The 19090-nt window shown below is 40.8% G+C and overlaps 1 protein-coding gene across 1 annotated transcript in view; it reads left to right on the top strand.

The window, feature by feature from the left end:
- The window catches only part of LOC143974690 (mucin-16-like), a 52205-nt gene that overhangs the window by 5820 nt on the left and 27295 nt on the right, over positions 1 to 19090 (top strand). Inside the window, exons 3-6 of the mRNA XM_077476318.1 lie at positions 6541 to 6611; positions 6699 to 6871; positions 12212 to 12393; positions 17271 to 17338. Of these exons, the coding sequence (XP_077332444.1) occupies positions 6541 to 6611; positions 6699 to 6871; positions 12212 to 12393; positions 17271 to 17338 (494 nt within the window). The remainder of the gene's footprint in view (positions 1 to 6540; positions 6612 to 6698; positions 6872 to 12211; positions 12394 to 17270; positions 17339 to 19090) is intronic.

Here is a 19090-nt window from a genome sequence, read left to right as displayed (position 1 = left end):
TATATACTCGAGTATAAGCCGAGATTTTCAGCCTCTTTTTTGAGGCTGAAAGTGCCCCCCTCGGCTTATACTCGAGTCATCGCTGTCTGCCCGCTCGATCAGCGTGTCGAGCAGACAGACAGCGGCCATTCTATTCAAAAGCCGCGCCTCCGGCTCCGCCTTCGCCTGTGATAGGCGGAACACTGAATTTCCCAGCAGCCTGTGTTCCGCCTATCACGGACATCGTATCATCCTCGTACTACGGACGAGGATGATACGACGTCTGTGATAGGCGGAACACAGGCTGCTGGGAAATTCAGTGTTCCGCCTATCACAGGCGAAGGCGGCGGCGCAGCTTTTGAACTTTACAATGGCCGCCGACGAAGAGGGCACGGGACGGAGGCAAGGGAAGGCACGGCACGGGACGGGACGGGACGGCGGCGGCAAGGCACGGCACGACACGGGACGGATGCAAGGAGGCAAGTCACGGCACGGGACGGAGGCAAGGAGGCAAGGCACGGGACGGAGGCTCGGGACAAAGGTAGGCTGGACACACACACACACACACACACACACACACACACACACACACACGGATGGAGACACACACAGGGATGGATGGATGGAGACACACACACACACAGGGATGGATGGATGGAGACACACACACACAGGGATGGATGGATGGATGGACACACACACACACAGGGATGGATGGACGGACACACAGGGATGGACGGACACACAGGGATGGACGGACACACAGGGATGGACGGACACACACACAGGGATGGACAGGCATGTCTCACCCTCGGCTTATACACGAGTCAATAAGTTTGCCAGTTTTTTTGGGGGTAAATTGGGGGCCTCGGCTTATATTCGGGTCGGCCTATACTCGAGTATATACGGTAGTTAAAAAAACAGTATTCAACTTTAAAACAAGACCACATTCATCAAATCAAGTTTAAAAAAGCTCCCATACAAATAAATGTATTGTCATTTAACCTCCAAATTGATAACCCACGGGCTCAATTTTTTTTGCCTACTTGTGCTTTATTCACATCTCTAGAGACAGGTGCAGTAGTTCTCATGGAATTCCTGCATATGTGCAGAAAGTTTTCAGATTCCTGGGAAATCCCTAGATGTAATAGATGTCCTTCCTCCTTTAATGTGTGTTCTGATTCCACCCCTATTGGATACTTTTACTGGTTGTTCTTTTTATAAGAACAACTCTACTCCTCCTTTATGGGAAAGTGCATCAATGTCTTTTACAGCTGATCAGGTGAGTAGACAGTGGAGGAGACTGAAGGCAGTAAAATCAGCAGGCCCTGATAGCGTTAGCCTTAGGGAGCTTAGGGCAGACCAGCTCGGGAGCATTGATCAATGGATGTTTACCTTGAGCATGAGTCTACAAAAGGTTCCTGTTTTGTGGAAGATGTCCTGTCTTGTTCCTGTGCCAAAGATACCACGCCCTTGTAGCTCCAAAGATTATAGACCAGTGGCTTTGACCTCCCACATTATGAAGATCTTGGAGAGACTTGATTTATATCAGTTATGACCCATGGTTAGTAAATGTTTAGACCCTTTGCAGTTTGCATACCAGCCAAGACTGAGGGTTGAGGATGCTATCATTTTCATGGTAAATCGCATCTATGCACACCTGGATAAGTCAGCAAGCACTGTGAGAGTCATTTTTTTTACTTCTCCAGTGCGTTTGATACTATCAGGCTGGATCTTTTGGGCAAGAACCTACCAGCAATACAGGTTGATGTTTCCCTTGTGTCATGGATTGTAGACTACCTGACAGGAAGACTGCAGTATGTACATTTGCAAGACTGTGTGTCAGATAGGGTGATCAGTAATATTGGGGTTCCACAGGGGACAGTTCTCTCTCCCGATCTTTTTATTGTCTACACCACTGATTTCGGGTACCAGAGTCTTGCCATCTTCAAAAGTTTTCTGATGACTCTGCGGTAGTGGGATGTATCAGGGATAGGGAAGAGACTGAGTATAGGACTGTGGTGGAAAACTTTGTCACATGGTGTGAGGTTAATCATCTGTATCTAAATGTGGCAAAGACAAAGGAGCTGGTTGTGTATTTCAGAAAAAGAAAGCCACCAGTGACCTCAATTTCCATCCGAGGAGTGGATGTAGAGGTAGTAGAGAGTTCCAAGTATCTGGGGGTGCACATAGATAATAAGCTGGATTGGAACAAGAACAATGAGGTGCTGGTGACCAGCACTCTCCTGTATGCAGTGGCATGCAGGGGAAGCAGGCTTAGGGTGTCTGATACCAATAGACTCAACAAACTGATTCGCAAGGCCAGTGATGTTGTTGGATTGGAATCTTTTACAACAGTGTTGGAGAGGACAATGTTGTTCAAGTTACATTCAATCTTGGACAATTCCTCCCACCTACTCCACAATGCGCTGGTCAATCTGTGGAGTACCATCAGTGACAGTTACATCCACAATTAACCACAGAGCGACATAGAAAATAATTTTTGCCTGTGGTGATAAGATATATACAGTATCTCACAAAAGTGAGTACAACCCTCACATTTTTTTAATATTTTATTATATATTTTCATGTGACAACAATGAAAAAAAGACAATTTGCTACAATGTAAAGTAGTGAGTGTACAGCTTGTATAACAGTGTAAATTTGCTGTTCCCTCAAAATAACTCAACACACAGCCATTCCTGTCTAAATCTCTGGCAACAAAAGTGAGTACACCCCTAAGTGAAAATGTCCAAATTGGGCCCAAAGTGTCAATATTTTGTGTGGACACCATTATTTTCCAGCACTGCCTTAATCCTATTGGGCATGGAGTTCACCAGAGCTTCACAGGTTGCCACTGGAGTACTCTTCCACTCCTCCATGATGACACCACGGAGCTGGTGGATGTTAGAGACCTTGCGCTCCTCCACCTTCCATTTTAGGATGCCCCACAGATGCTCAATAGGGTTTAAGTCTGGAGACAAGCTTGGCGCGTCCATCACCTTTACTCTCAGCTTCTTTAGCAAGGCAATGGTCATCTTGGAGGTGTGTTTGCGGTCATTATCATGTTGGAATACTGCCCTGCGGCCCAGTGTCTGAAGGGAGAGGATCATGCCCTGCTTCAGTATGTCACAGTTAAGGATGAGCCGGACACCCCCCTGGTTCGGTTCGCAGCAAAACCTGCGAACAGACCTAAACTTTGTGTGAACTTTAGAATCCTATTAAAGTCTATGGGACTCGAACGTTCAAAATCTAAAGTGCTAATTTTAAAGGCTAATATGCAAGTTATTGTCATAAGAAGTGTTTGGGGACCTGGGTCCTGCCCCAGGGGACATGTTTCAATGCAAAAAAAGTTTTAAAAAATGGCAGTTTTTCCGGGAGCAGTGATTTTAATAATGCTTAAAGTGAAACAATAAAAGTGTAATATTCCTTTAAATTTCATACCTGGGGGGTGTCTATAGTATGCCTGTAAACGGGGCGCATGTTTCCCGTGCTTAGAACTGTCCCTGCACAAAGTGTCATTTCTGCAGGAAAAAAAGTAATTTAAAATCACTTGTGGCTATAATGAATTGTCGTCTCCCCATAATACAGAGAACAGTCATTGAAAGTCATTGATAAAAAAAAAAGCGTGGGGTTCCCCCAAATTCAATTACCAGACCCTTCACGTCTGGTATGGATATTAAGGGGAACCCCGTGTCAAATGTAAAAAAAAATTACGTGGGGTTCCCCCTAAATATCCATACCAGACCCTTCACACATCTGTTCACCAGTCACACCTGAGACCTTATAACACTAACGAGTCACATGACACTGGAGAGGGAAAATGGCTCATTGGGCCCAATTTGGACATGTACACACTTTTGTTGCCAGCAGTTTAGACATTAATGGCTGTGTGTTAAGTTATTTTGAGGGGACAGCAAATTTACACTCACTACTTTAAATTGTAGAAAAGTGTAATTTCTTCAGTGTTGTCACATGAAAAGATATAATAAAATATTTAAAAAATGTGAGGGATATACTCACTTTTGTGAGATAATGGAATTCTTTTCTGTGAGGGCTGGAGGTGAAGATTTAATTCTGGTTTATGATCAGGATTTGTGTTTTTTCTATAGTATGTTGGTATTGTGTTGGTTATTATTTGGGGTGGTGTTAGAGAAAGTGGTGTATTATTTGTATTTGGCAGTTTGCTTGCTATTTTAATCTGTGTTATTTATTCTATGTTGTATTTTAACTATAAGTATGTTTTATTTGTAGTGTAGTTTTAATTTTGTTATTGGTGTTAATGGCTGTTATTGGTAACGTTATTGTGTTTTTGTATCTTGTTCAGTTTGTTGTTGTGATCTTGTGTTGTGTCTGTGTCATAACAATTTCCCAATTTCCTTTTGGGATTAATAAAATATTCTGTATTCTGTAACTACAAGGTCACATGTTAATTAGTTCAAAAGTACTTCGGTCTTGAACTACACCATAATGGCTTTGTTAACTTCTGCATTCAGCTTAGATACAAATGTTGTAAGCAATGGGGTAAGCATAAACAAGTTAAAAAACAAGTGATTAATTACAACATTTACTAGTCATTTTTCAAGAACAGCCATAACATGTGAAAATGACATTGAAAATGCACAGGTAAAATGGAATAATGGAAAGAAAATATTTACAGAAAATACTTAATATAATGTTCCTTTTATAAAATGTCATTTACTTACATTTATATATTGCTCACCTTAGCCTTGTATTTGTATTTTTTTATATACAGTGATATCTCGGTTCACAAACTTAATTAGTTCCATGACTCTCATCGCGAACTGAATTGGTCGTGAACCGAGGCAAATTTTCCCATAGTGTTCAATGTAAATCAGGTTAATCCATTATGAACTTTTTTTTTGTTTTTGAACCACAAAAATATGAAACAAAGAACAGTACAAAACAGTATGAAGAGAGAGAGAGTGCATTCTACACATTCAAACAGTCTTGTCACCTTCATTACTGCTCTGCCATTTCTTCTTACCACCATGCTTGCTCTGAATTTTCTTTGGAGCCACACTGGATGTCTGGTACAGTACAGTATGTAATAAAAAGAACACAAAAAAGCTTTACAGCAAGTGTGAACAGGGATGTAAAGTGCAGTCCTGTTCAGTATGTGCTAAAAAGCACACCAAAAAGCATCTCAATACTGTAAGTGTCTTCACAGTACACTTTCAGTGTCTCTCTGTGACCACGATCTCACCTTCAGGAAGTCAGGACCACGTGTCAGAGCAGGGAAGATGGCCGCGGATAGTGTTCGTGAATCGAAAAACGGAGTTCGCGCACCGAAGCAAATTTTTGTTAACTCTTCTGTTCGTGAATTGAGTTGTTCGTAAACAGAAGCGTTCAGGAACCGAGGTTTCACTGTATAGTACATCAATGTTCTCAAAATGCGTTCAAGGTTTAAAAAAGTAAACATGTTTTTGATAATTTAATAAATTATTAAATACAAAAATTGGACTTTCTTTTCAGCACTGAAAGCACTGCCAAACAGTATATAAAATCATCATACGGATTTTTTGGTAACAAAAATCGGTTAAAATGTATCTAGATATAAATCCATATTGTAGAAAATAAATATTTTGGTGCATTCAATATACAGTATGTACAGTATTCATTAACCACTTTACCATGCTAATAAAATTGTTTTATTATATATAATGTTAGCGCAAAATCAAAGTCAATATGTTTCACAGTACAGTGCTTCTTCAGGATGAGACTAGGAAGTATTTCCTAAATAGGGATGAGCTTATGAATTTTGCTGGTTTAGAGGTGCGGCAAATCAAACAGGTGTTCAGCAAAGCTGCACCTCTTGCGGAAACAGGCAGTGAAACATTTAGCAGCAGTATTACTACCATTACTAAATGTGACAGCTTCACTCTCAAGATGGTTGTTAGGGAGCCAACATTCGCCAGTGTCCCAACCATTAGTGGCATATTCCCACCCAACCAAGGATTCTTTCTTGACATCCATACCAGACTCTCATCAAGGATAAGAATCTGATGTGTATTTTTTTTTTTTTTTTTGCATGGAGTCCCCCATTACAATCTATGCCATCTAGGTATAAGATAAGATATAGATGAATGGAATCCCAGGCCTCTTTGTTTACAAATAGATAGTTAAACAAAGAAGTTGAAAAACTGTAATTTTACTGTTAATTTGCGTTTTTAACTTTAATTTGCTGTCATATATATTATACATTGATTGTACCAAAATATTCCATTTGTTGAATACAGATTTCTGTTTTATGAGCATTTGTTATCATACTTCTGTATAATAAACTCATATAATGATTGGTGTTTTGAGACCTAAAAAGAAAGTTCAGTTTTTGTATCTCTGGGAGGAATGTCAGCCCCTAAACCATAACCAAGTATTCTAGTTCATCTAGCATCCACTCTTGTTTATATCTGTTTTTGCAAGTGTCATTATTGTTTTATACAAGCTTTTTAAAGTAGAAAATGTCGAGAAGCTTCTCACAACCAGGTTCCATTTACCTGCTTTATCAACAAAATGCTTACTTTCTGTTCTTGTTTTCAGCTGAATGAAGGCTTTAAATATAATTCCCGAGTAAAGGACAACTTTGAAATTTGTGAAGTAATTAGGTTAAGGTGAGCATTGCATCAAATTATTAACTAGGGTTAATATTGTTATTTGTGGCTATATAGATATATACACTTCTACATTATTACTTGTAGATCAACTCCCCAGAGTGTGGACACCACTGTGGAAGCTATCTGCACTTTTAATATAAACCTTTTGGAAAGAACCTTAACAGAACATGAAATTCAAAGCTCACTCCTAGAAATAACCCAAAATGGCACCACTTTGGGCAACTTTACTTTGTCTAGATCAAGTATCCATGTGAACAGTAAGTAAAATGCAGTAAACGTGTTGTTTATAAGTTTTATAGTATGCTTTGAATGTGGTAGACAGCAAAAGGTGAAGTACATGTGGAAGGATGTCCTATCCACATCCATCCATCTCATCCAAAGCATGATTTTTTTACCACTTTTAGGTATTGGTGTCACAGGCAGCTATATCTGTCAATGTGGTAGTATCAATTCTTATTATATTTTGCACTCACCAAAGATACAGAGTAGTCTACATAAGATTTGGGGAACCAGTTCCTGTTCAGCTAGAGTAGATGGATCTATCCATCTATGGGCATTCCCACTTGACATAAGTCGATCTAACAATCAAATCAGCTGCAGCTGTTGATCAGTGTACTCTGAAACTGGAAGGTGTCCTGATGAAGAAATAATGATGGAGTAGCCCACATCTGGCAATGAAAGATTTTGATTCAATTGTCCAATTACTTTTGGTCTCTTAAAAAAGGGGGATGGCTAGATGCAATTCCTAAACTTTTCCTCCAATTTGGATATACACACCCTCAAATTAAACCCGAGACTGTGCACTTTCAGCCCATATCATATATTATATAACTATAGCTTTAATATGTTTTGGTAAATACTTGAAATAAAACTAAAATTGTCCCTGCGTCCAAATATATATGGACCTAACTTTAGATTCGCTTTAAATAACAAGATTGCTTTTTCAAGTCAGGAATGCCTGTAACAAAAATGTTTTGCCCTTGAGAAAAACGGTGACAAGTAGCTGTTTGACAGTTCAGCTGCGATTTAGGTTGCGGTTCTGATGCAAATTTTAGGAGCGGGCAGCCACTGGCATCCTAAACAAGTCAGCCTTTAACAACTGATTAATCCTTCCTCCCAAAGCACCTTGTTCACGGGTTGATGGGGACAAGGGCCTCTTCCCCACAACCCCCCATGTGAATAAGTATGGGGTCCATTGTACCCCTTTTCACTCACCAAAAAAGTGTCAAAAATAAATAAAAACACAGAGACAGTTTATGACAAGTCCTTTATTAAAAAAACAAAAAACAATGTTACAAAATAAATCCAGTATCAATCACAATGAGTGCCATTGCTGGCTCAAAAAAGAGAGCTCTGTACCTGATGCTGGCTTCCACAATCTAACAGCTCCTCTGTCTCCCACCATTAAATAAATTATACACCCCGGTTGATCACGTCACTGGGTGCTCCCGCCACTTACTTTGTTTAAAAGTGGGAGGTGGTGGAGCTGTCAGACGGCGGGAGCCAGCATTGGGTTCAGACCTGTTCGGCGGTGGTGGTGTTAATCATGATTGACATTGGATTTACTTTGGGGAACATTGTTTTTGTTTTGTTTTGTTTTTAATAAAGGATTTGTCAAAAATTGTCTCTGTGTTTTTATTTATGTTTGACACATTTTTGGTGAATGAGTAGGCACACAATGCACCCCATACTCATTCACATAAGGGGGTTGGGATCTGGGGGCTCCCATGTTAAAAGGTGCTTCCAGATTCTGATAAGCCTCCTGCCTGCAGACCCCAACAACCACCACCCAGGGTTGTGGGGAAGGATTCTATGATCCGGCAACATGGGGATAAGGTGCTTTGGTCCCTACCCCAAACCACCCACTCATGTTGAGGGCACGTGGCCTGTTATGGTTCAGGAGGGGCGGTGCTTGTTTACCCCCCCCCCCCTGCTGGGAAGGCTGCATGCTCGGATAAGGTGTATGATAAGTTTTTTAGAGGGGGACCACCCACACCATTTTTTACTACTATAAATATATTATATTTTTATTTTGGCGTGGGATTTCCATTAAAATCCATACCAGACCCAAAGGGCATGGTAAGGATTGCTGGGGGGATGCTGTTTTTTTTTCTCAATTCCTGTTGACAGAACTGATGACATGTGCAATTCAGATGCGTTCCCATAGAACGCAATGAGCCTGGAATTTCCATCTGAACTGCACTGCAGTGCTCAGAAGACTCACAGGACTCTTTTTAAATTCGCACTGTGGATGCATCACAGATATTTGAACAGTTTCAATAGAAAACAATGTTGTTTTACTTGACCTGCAAATAAGGTGTGCTTCAAAACGCATCCAGTTTGCATATACTGTATGTGAACCAAGCCAACTCTTAATGCAATAAATAATAAAGAAAAGCACTTGAATCCACTCAAAGATCTAATTAAATTTAAAGGATAATTCCGTCAATATGACGGGCTTCCTTCCCAGGAGCAAAAACGTATTATAGAAGAAAACAATGAGGGAGGATGTGAGACCATAGGGGATTCACGAATGCTCACATCGAGACAAGAAAGCTCAAGAATATAATAAATGAAAAAAATTGTAAACTTTATTAGAAAACGTTATTAGAAAATTCACGTATACATTAAAAAGAGACTCCACAGGTGAATTGCCCATCAAAACCTGTGGGATCTTTTCTATGACAATACCAGATATACACAGGTGAAATAAATAGCTGTAGAAAAATGTGTAAAAAAAGATCAAAACAGAAAAACAAAAAAACAAGACATGTGGTATAAAAACAATGCTAAACACTGCTATTAAAGATGTGAGGCCCCTTCTATGTTCCCTCCCACCTTCCCTATGGACTCAGCTGAAGCTGATAGTAGATGCATATGGGCCAGGCAAAAAATGCACAGAGTTCTATCCCAAAATTTCCTTTTTGTAAGCCATATCAGGCTCAATGAACATGTGGTCAGGAATAAGTTCCACAGATCATGGCATATAATATATAAATTCAGGGATCCAAATGATCAGGTATATGTCCATAGCTGTAACAAATGTACCTGAAAATGCAAGTATCACCTGTCATCTGGTGGTGCAATCATATAGGATAACAGAGACCCAGTGTGTGCCTCTAGTGTCACACTCTTCATGATCGAATATACAGCGCTCACTGGTATCCAAAAATGTCCTTTTTGTAAGCCATATCAGACTCAATGGACGTGCACAGGAAAAAAGTTCCACACATTATGGCATATAATATATAAAGTCAGGGATCCAAATGATCAGGTATATGTCCGTAGCTGTAACAAATTTACCTGAAAGTGCAAGTAGCATCCATCATCTGATGGTGCAGTCATATAGGATAACAGAGACCCAGTGTGTGCCGCTGGTGTCACGCTCTTCTTGGTCAAATATGCAGCACTCACTGGTATAGCTTCAATGGAGGTTCTGGAGGAACAATACCGCTATCAGCCCAGACACCATCCAGAGACAAACGAGCAGATTTCGAGTGGAGCAGAGCAATTGCCGGTCACATAAAAGTATGCAGCATGGGTCTCATAGATCACACATCCTGAGTCTATCCAGGTCACAGGTGAACTCAGAGGAAGTGAGTCTCCGTTAGTATCCAGCAGAGGGAGCTCTGAGTAGGAAATGCACCAGTCTAATGAGGACTGAACAAAAAGTCTCTATGCAAATGCCCAAAATGGCAGTAAAGATGGGGGATCATGCGGGGGCGTACAGGAGGGGATGACAGCAGCGTTAGACCACGATAAGTCAGCGTGTTTTGTGCCCTCAAATGGCACTTCAACTGAACAAAGTACAGTGGGGTAATCTTCACTTAATATAGGGTCAAATAACCAATCACAAAAGTGCACCTGTAACAGTGAATTTTTGATTCTGCGCCATCTTGTGGATGGATAAAAATACTGCAGCCAAAATTTGTAATTAAGCTAATAGTGGATGCAAACTGATGAATCTATACTCATATATAATAATACATTATATATTAGGCCATCAGAGGTCAAAATTAGGGTCTCTAGGAGGTGAAGTATGTTGCCAGATATTATAAGATATTATAAATCTTATGTCATACCAACACAAGTGTTCATAACTGTGGGACTATGAAAAATGCAAAGAGTACAGATTCTCATACTTATGCTTCCAGAAAGATCTTCAGGCTCAGCTCTGCATTAAGGCCTAGTGGCTGCAGAGTTTGGAGCCTGAAGATCCATCTCTTTTCATGTCTCAATAAAATGGTATTGAAGCCCCCCTACATTGGGATATGTTAAAGGGAAAAAAGCCCTTTACAGTTAGTCCCTGGGGGTCACCATGATGAACATCGATGAAGTGTTGTGCTATAGGAGTTTCCTCTTTCAGACGGATACTTTTTAAGTGCTCCGCAAATCGTATCCTCAGTTGGCGTTTGGTTTTTCCAACATAAAGTTTACGACAGGGGCACTCCAAAATGTAGAGCACCCTTGTAGTGCTGCAGTTAATGAAAGTTTTTATTTCATATTCATTAGTAGATCCTGAATCATGGAAAGAGGCAGTTCTGTCGACAAATTAACATGCGCCGCAATGTCCACAGGGGAACATGCCCTTTATCCTTGGCATTTCCGTGAGCCAGTTTCTACTGATGGGACGTTTATACTCAGACTCAACTAGATCATCTTTAAGGTTTCTAGCTGTTTGGCTGTCAAATGAGGTCTCTCACCCACTATAGTTTTCAGGGTGTCGGATCTAGTAAAGATGTGCCAATGATTGGTCAAGATGGCACGTACCTTAGGCCATTGGATCCCAAAGGGGGTAATGAATCGTACTGGTTCATTAGACTTGCTTTTCCTAATCTTAGTTGTCCCTAAGAGGTCAGCTCTAGATCTCTTACTGGCAATCATTTTAGCTCTTTTTAAAGTGCGATGGGAGTATCCCCATTCACAGAATCGCTGGTATAGTGATTCCTATTCACGGCGATAGTCTTCCTGGGAAGAGCAGTTCCTTCGGATTCGGAGGAACTGGCCTATTGGAATCCCTTTAATCAAGGAACACGGGTGATGGCTATTGGCAAGGAGCATAGTATTAGCCGCAGTCTGTTTGCGGAAAGTTTGAGTGACCAATTTACCTTCTTCAATTCTAATGGATAGATCAAGGAAGGAAACTACCACAGGGTCAACCACATAGGTCAAATTAATGTTACATGTATTAGTCCCAAGTTGCTCCATAAATGTCAGAAGTTATATTCTTGAGCTTTCTTGACACTGATGGGTTTTATACTCTACAACGCAGAGATGACAACAGGGTTTAATAAAGCTCTGTATCTTATGTTGGAGATGAGTGTAAACATTTTCTCTGAATTATACGTAAAGTATTCTAAAGTGAGAAAAAGTATTTTTGTTTTTATTAAAATACTTTTTTAAATACTATTCAAATAATTAAGATTTTTGCTTAAAAGGCTAGTCTGTAAATAAATGTGTACATAAGCCTGTATTGGATCACCAGCATCCATATAAAATGAAAGTTTCAGTTATGAGAGGACTGGCCGTTTTTGTTGGATTGACAAACAATGTAGGTTTACTTGCATTACTTCTTAATAACCTGGCTGTCTCTACAGTTTTCAGGGTAGATGTAACCACAACGGCTAGCAGCAGCATAACCACAACAGCTAGTTATATCATTGGATCCTTGCCTTCCTCTGCATTTCTTGGCTTTAATATTAATTTCACCATACTCAACAATTCTGTGCCAGATGATCCCACAAAGCGGAAGATGCTGGAGGAAGATATAACGAACAAGGTAACAATTTTTCCCAGTGGTAGATGTCACTTTTAATGGAAATACTATACTTAATTTTACAATATCCCATACTAACACTGTTTACAATAAACTTCATTAAAATGTATCTAGACTAAAAAAAACTAAAATATAAAATATTGCAGCCTACTAGTCCTTGGTGTGGAGGATGCATTTGTTTTTCCTTTTCAAGCTTCTTTTGCTTTATTTTCATCTGGTGATCTTGAAAATAACATACTTCCTTTCCATGGGTTGCTACATCACTGCTTCACTGTATCTATGGAGGGAGTCATAGTTATCATGCTAGGCCTGATATGGACTATAAAAATTTCTGTATCTCTTAATTCTCCATTACAGGAGGTGAAAGGTAATTGGTAGATTATAGAAGATAAGCTTACAGGACACTGTATTTCTGGCAAAATCAATATGTATTTTCTGTATTTTGTGAAAGTGTTTTTGACCATTGTTCTTGGGTTAATCATCCTATAAACAAATCTAGGATCATACAGATGTGTCTTATATCCTTACTGTACTCATTATAGTTGATAGCTGCCATGCCTGTAATAGACTCACACCCTAAAAATAGCTTTACTTTATCCCCTTCCCGCCGAGCGTACGCAGATGTGCGTACTCAGCTTCCGGGGGGTATACCGGGATGATGCCCGCACCTGCAGGCATCATCCCGGTACCGTTTTTTTCAGCAGGCGATTGGCTATCCAGGCATAACAACTGATGCGGCTAAAAGCTGCTCGGTTGTTATGCCGGAGGAGCAGGAGGGGACGTCCCCCCTCCCGCCGCTGTTACCGGTGCTCCCGCTCGATCGGGAGCACCGATTCAAATTCTGCTGCCTTCAGCTGCTGGGCAGGGACTGGAATGAAGCCGTAATCGGCTTCGTTCCAGTCTCCTCATCGTAAACACGGAAGCGACGTCATGACGTCACCTCCCGTTTACTCGGCTGCCAATGGCGCCGGTTTAAAAAAAATATCCGGTATTCAGAATCGCCGTTTTCAGCCATCTGAATACATTGAAGTGTAAAGGAGGGGTGGGGGGTCTTTTAGACCCCCGATCCCTCCATAAAGAGTACCTGTCACCACCTATTACTGTCACAAGGGATGTTTACATTCTTTGTGACAGCAATAAAAGTGATCAATTTAAAAAAAAAAAAAAAAAAAACAATTTAGTCATTTTAAAATAAATAAAATAAATAAAAAAGTAAAAAATTATTTTTTAAAGCGCCCGCCGTCCCCGTGAGCTCACGAAGCAAAGAAAACGCATACGGAAGTCGCGCCCGCGTATGTAAACGGTGTTTAAATCACACATGCGAGGTATCGCCGCGATCGTCAGAGCGAGAGAAATAATTCTAGCACTAGACCTCCTCTGTAACGCTAACCTGGTAACCGTAAAAAATTGTTAAAGCGTCGCCTATTGAGATTTTTAGGTACCGTACTTTGTCGTCAATCCACAAGTGCGCGCAATTATAAAGTGTGACATGTTTGGTATCTATTTACTCGCCGTAACATTATCTTTCACATTACACAAAAAAATTGGGCTAATTTTACTGTTTTGTTTTTTTTTATTCCTGAAAGTGTCCCTTTTCCCAAAAAGTTGCGTTTAAAACACCGCTGCGCAAATACCGTGTGACATAAAATATTGCAACAATCGCTGTTTTATTCTTTAGAGTCTCTGCTAAAAAAATATATATAATGTTTGGGGGTTCCAAGTAATTTTCTAGCAAAAAATATGGATTTTAACTTGTAAACACCAAATTCCAAAAATAGGCTTAGTCATGAAAGGGTTATAGATGTCTATTGGTATATGGCTAAAAGAACAATTATTATTTAACCACTTACCGCCCGCCCTATAGGCAAATGACAGCTGCAAAGTGGTTTCAAAATCCTGATCAGACGTCATAGGACTTATGAGCCACTGCGCGCCCCCGGGGGCGCACATCGCGGCGATCGTTGTTGCGGGGTGTCATTCTGACACCTCGCAACTAAGATCTTGGTAAAGAGTCTCCGACGGAGACGCTTTACCACGTGATCAGCCGTGTCCAATCATGGCTGATCACAGTGTAAATAGGAAGAGCCGGTGATCGGCTTTTCCTCACTCGCGTCTGTCAGACGCGAGTAGAGGAGAGCCGATCGGATGCTCCTCTGACAAGGGGGGTCTGTGCTGATTGATTATCAGCACAGCCCCCCCGAGGATGCCCACACTGGACCACCAGGGATGCCACCAGACCACCAGGGATGCCCAGCACCAGGTATGCCACCCTAGACCACCAGGGATGCCAGTCAGTGCCCACAATGGATGCCAATCACTGCCCACAATGGATGTTAATCAGTGCCCACAATGGGCACCACTGATTGGCATGCATTATTGTTTGGCACTGATTGGCATCCATCAGTACAAAACAATACAATACAATGTCGCCTATCAGTGCCCATCCGTGCCACCTATCAGTGCCCATCCATGCCAACTATCAGTGCCCATCCATGCCCATGTGCCGCCTATCCATGCCCATCTGTGCCGCCAATCCATGCCCATTCATGCCACCTATCCATGCCAATCCATGCCAGCTATCAGTGCCAATTTGTGCCACCTATCAATGTCCATCCGTGTCGCCCATTAGTGCCACCTATCAGTGCCACCTATCAGTGCCACATATCAGTGCCCATCAATTTCACCTCATCAGTGCCACTTCATTGGTGCCACCTCATCAGTGCCCATCAGTGCCACCTTATCAGTGTCCGTCAGTACAGCCCCATCAGTGCCCATCAGTGAAGGAGAAAATTTACTTATTTACAAAGTTTTGAAACTGAAACAAAAAAAAACATATTTTTTTTCAAAATTTTCAGTCTTTTTTTATTTGTTTAGCAAAAAATAAAAACCGTAAAGGTGATCAAATACCACCAAAAGAAAGCTCTATTTGTGGGAAAAAAATGATAAAAATTTCATTTGGGTGCAGTACTGAAAGCTCAAAATTGGTCTGGGCAGGAAGTGCCTGGTATTGAGGTGGTTAAACTGTATACAGTATCTATATGTTGTAAAGCTGCTGCAAATATGGCTCTTACCAGTAATGATGCTTGATATATGGTTAAGTGCTTTTTGTTTTATTGGAAAAACAACAGAAACAGGAAATTACATCATAACTATGTAGTTCTTCTAAGAAAAAAAAAATACATTGTGTAAGCCATAAACACTACCATCTAGTGGCAGAACTACTAATCACAGTATATGAGAATAGTTGTTACACCTCCATCTGTATAAACAGCATGCAAACATCACCAATCAACAACTACTTTTCATACAATAGTTTGTTTGTTTTCTAAATTCTGCAGTTTGCCTTGATGGACTTACGGTGGTGTTCACTATGCCTCTGAAATAAAATCAGCAGTGGATCACTTTTCTGAGGACAGCTGAGGGGCAATATGTTGCCTTTTCACTACCTGTTTTAACCCATAAAAGATCACAGGACTGAACTGCAATTGTATGCATTACACATGTTTGTCTGGAATTTGTGGTCTGGCTTCATTCAATGGATCATGTAGAAGTGTGGCACTGCCCACTAACATGGGGTATAATTTTTGCTGTGGCCTTGAAGCAAAGCATCACAGCCCCGGCATGTGCACCACCCAGTCCAGCCACTATGTTAGGCTAAGGTGGGCAGTTGGGGCAGTAGCAACATAGGGTTGACAGAAGACACCATGGTATGTGGCAGGGGAACAGGTATTCAACACAATGGGGAGTGTTTGATACCAGTACTTAAGAAAAGCTTTTGTTCAGCTACATCCTAGACTTTAGAGAGGAAGTAAACTCTTGAAAAAAAAACAACCAAAAAAGACTACGTGCAAGACAAAAGCATAATGATCTAGTATGCAATATGTATTATATACCTCAGATTGAAGCCCCCCCCGAAGCTGTCCTCTTCTTCCCCTCCGGCCACCGTCATGTCGACCTGGAGCTACTTCCGGGTATCATGGCTCCAGCGCTGTGATTGGCCTGAGCCGCGATGACATCACACCTGCGCATTCGCACGGGAGACGCCGATTACGGCATGCAGACTGATGCAGCGGCACATATTGCATCAGTTTGCATCAGTTTGCTCTAGTGTGCATGTGCCGATGTCTTCGGCACATGCAGGGGACAGGGGATATCTCCTAAACCGTGCTGGTTTAGGAGATATCCTGGTTAGCTACAGGTAAGCATTAATATAGGCTTTCCCTGTAGCATAAAGTTTAAAAAAAGGGTTTACAACCACTTTAAAGCACATGTGGCACATGGTTTAGTGAAAGTGCCTGCATATGGGAAAAAAATTTGCCTAACTGAGACCATGAGGTTCATTTGCTAAAGGCAAATAGGCTGTTCATTTTTCAAGAGAATGTTCCTTTAGCTTGGTGAATGAGTTTAAGCTCTTATGATTTCCATCATCCAGTTATGTGCAATTGCATGGGATTGAGTATTCTTTGCAAAGTAAAATTTCACCATGTTCACTAAGCTAAAGCAAAATTCCCCAGAAAAGTAAAAACGTATTTGCCTTTAGGAAATCAACCCCCGTGACACTTTCAATGTGTAGGCTGAAAAAGTAACATAAGGGATTGTGCCTTAGAAAAGTAGGAAGGAGGCATTGATGCTTTGCACTAAAAATTGATATTTTGACTATTTATGTTGCATATCTCTTTTCTATTCTTCAGCAATAGCATATGTTATAGCATATATTAATCAGTATACCACTGTCTGATCTAGAGATGAACAGATTGTGAATCAGGAACACAACTTTAATTATTGAAACCAGAAAGCTACAATACAGTTTTGATGGCAAGAATCTAATCTTATATACATTTATTGCAGCTCACTGTTTTTGTTTTGTTTTTGTTTTTCAGATGAATGGACTATACCAAAATAGTACACTGAGCAAAAAATTCAAATACTGCTTGCTTTCATCAATAAGGTACAGAACTGTATATGAAAGAGATTTAGATTAGTGAATACACCAATTCCTCCAGCTCCAATAGAGCCAAGCTCCAGTTTAATAATCATTGTGCAGAAAGCTACAGCAGAGATTCTGTGTTTTAGTTGAAGCTTATTTTTGCTAATCTAAGAAAATATAAAAATTCCTCCAAAACTTTATGTTGTCACTGCAGCTTAAACTGGAACCTGACTTGAACACAATAGTCCGAGAACGTCCAATCACGGGGAGGGAGGAGCCTGTCATGGCGCCGACAGGCTGCATGCCGTGAAGGTCTGAGACCTGACCTCTCATCTCCTGTTAGGAATGTTAGACGGGAAGCACTGCCTCTGAGCACTCGCCTCCCCCATAACTGGTGGAATCTCAGATAGTGAGCCCTTTCACTAGCGGTGGTGTCATCGCTGGTCCGGCAGCCCCCCCGGAGATCGGGAGTTTCTTTGGCAGGGTAAGCTGCGAGAGCACCCAGGGGCACGTATCAGGGGTATATAAAAGTGTAAGCGAGTAAAGACTATAAAAAATACAACATAATACAGTCTGTTAAAAGAAAGACATATGTGAAACGGCAGCTGGTAGACTCTGAAAGTTGGTCGATCGGTCTGTGGGGGTTGAGTAAAACTGAATTTTTTTCTGCTCTCTAAAAACCACCCCACGTACAACTGCAGGGGGAACATGATACTGGGATTGGACTGGCAAAAAACTGCATTGGATAAGTATATTTAGAGGAGCCTTGATTTTTTTTTTCTTCTTCTTATCTCTTTCTACATAACATTAGTACCGCAGTAGGAAATAGGCAGACCAACAGATACTGCACCTGCATACTTGATCCCGATAGGCTGAGTGTTATTTTTTTGTTTCTTTTATATATATATATATATATATATATATATATATATATATATATAATGAGAAGAAAGACAACAAGAGGTGGAGGAACGATTAAGTCACCGTGGACCAGCTTAGGCCTTAGCCTAAGCCCGGGTCCCATGATCAGATATCTACTGCAGGGAGAAGGAGAGGGAGAAAAACATCAAAGTGCAAAAGGGCGGCAACATGAAACCAAAGAAAAGAAGGAAAAGAAGGAAAAAAGGGACAAAGTAAGACAATAGCGGATAGTAGTTTACCTCCCAAAGTAAGAATGGAACATGACTTGGAAGAGTCTCGAGAAGGAGCTTGCGGAGGGGCCGACGCTTAGATCCTCCGACCCAACATGGAAAATATGTTTGCAGCCCTGGAAAATTCTTTAAAAGCAGAAATGACAAACATTCATAAAAATTTGGGGTACATGCTCTCAAGAATAGAAGAAGTAGAGACAACGATGGTCGCCCATACAGAAACAATAAAGGAACGGAGAGGTGAAATAATGTTAATAAAAAAATGAACAACAGGAACAAATGTATAAAATGGAAGACCGTGAAAACAGAGAACGGAAAAAAAAAACGGAGAATCCGTGCCTTGTCAGAATCAGTACAGGAAGACAAACTTGCAGAAACAATAATGAATTTATTAAATCCAATGTTGGGTAAAGATGGAACTAACATAATAGAATTAAAAAAGATACACAGACTAAGAAAACCGCCTGGACTTCCTAAGGAAAAACCAAGGGATGTAATTGTAAGTTTCAAAAAATGGGAAGATAAGAAAATCTGGAAAAATTTGAGGAGGAAACCACCAATTGAATATGAAGAAAAAATCAAGTTTTTCAGGATTTAACACCAGAGACTTTAAGAAGAAGAA

This window comes from Lithobates pipiens, unplaced genomic scaffold (assembly GCF_037356315.1).
Source record: "Lithobates pipiens isolate NorthernLeopardFrog02 unplaced genomic scaffold, aLitPip1_a1.2 Scaffold_13, whole genome shotgun sequence".
Classification (NCBI taxonomy): Eukaryota; Metazoa; Chordata; class Amphibia; order Anura; family Ranidae; genus Lithobates; species Lithobates pipiens.
The sequence above is the reverse complement of the archived record's forward strand: the minus strand, read 5'-3'. Positions and strand labels throughout refer to the sequence as shown.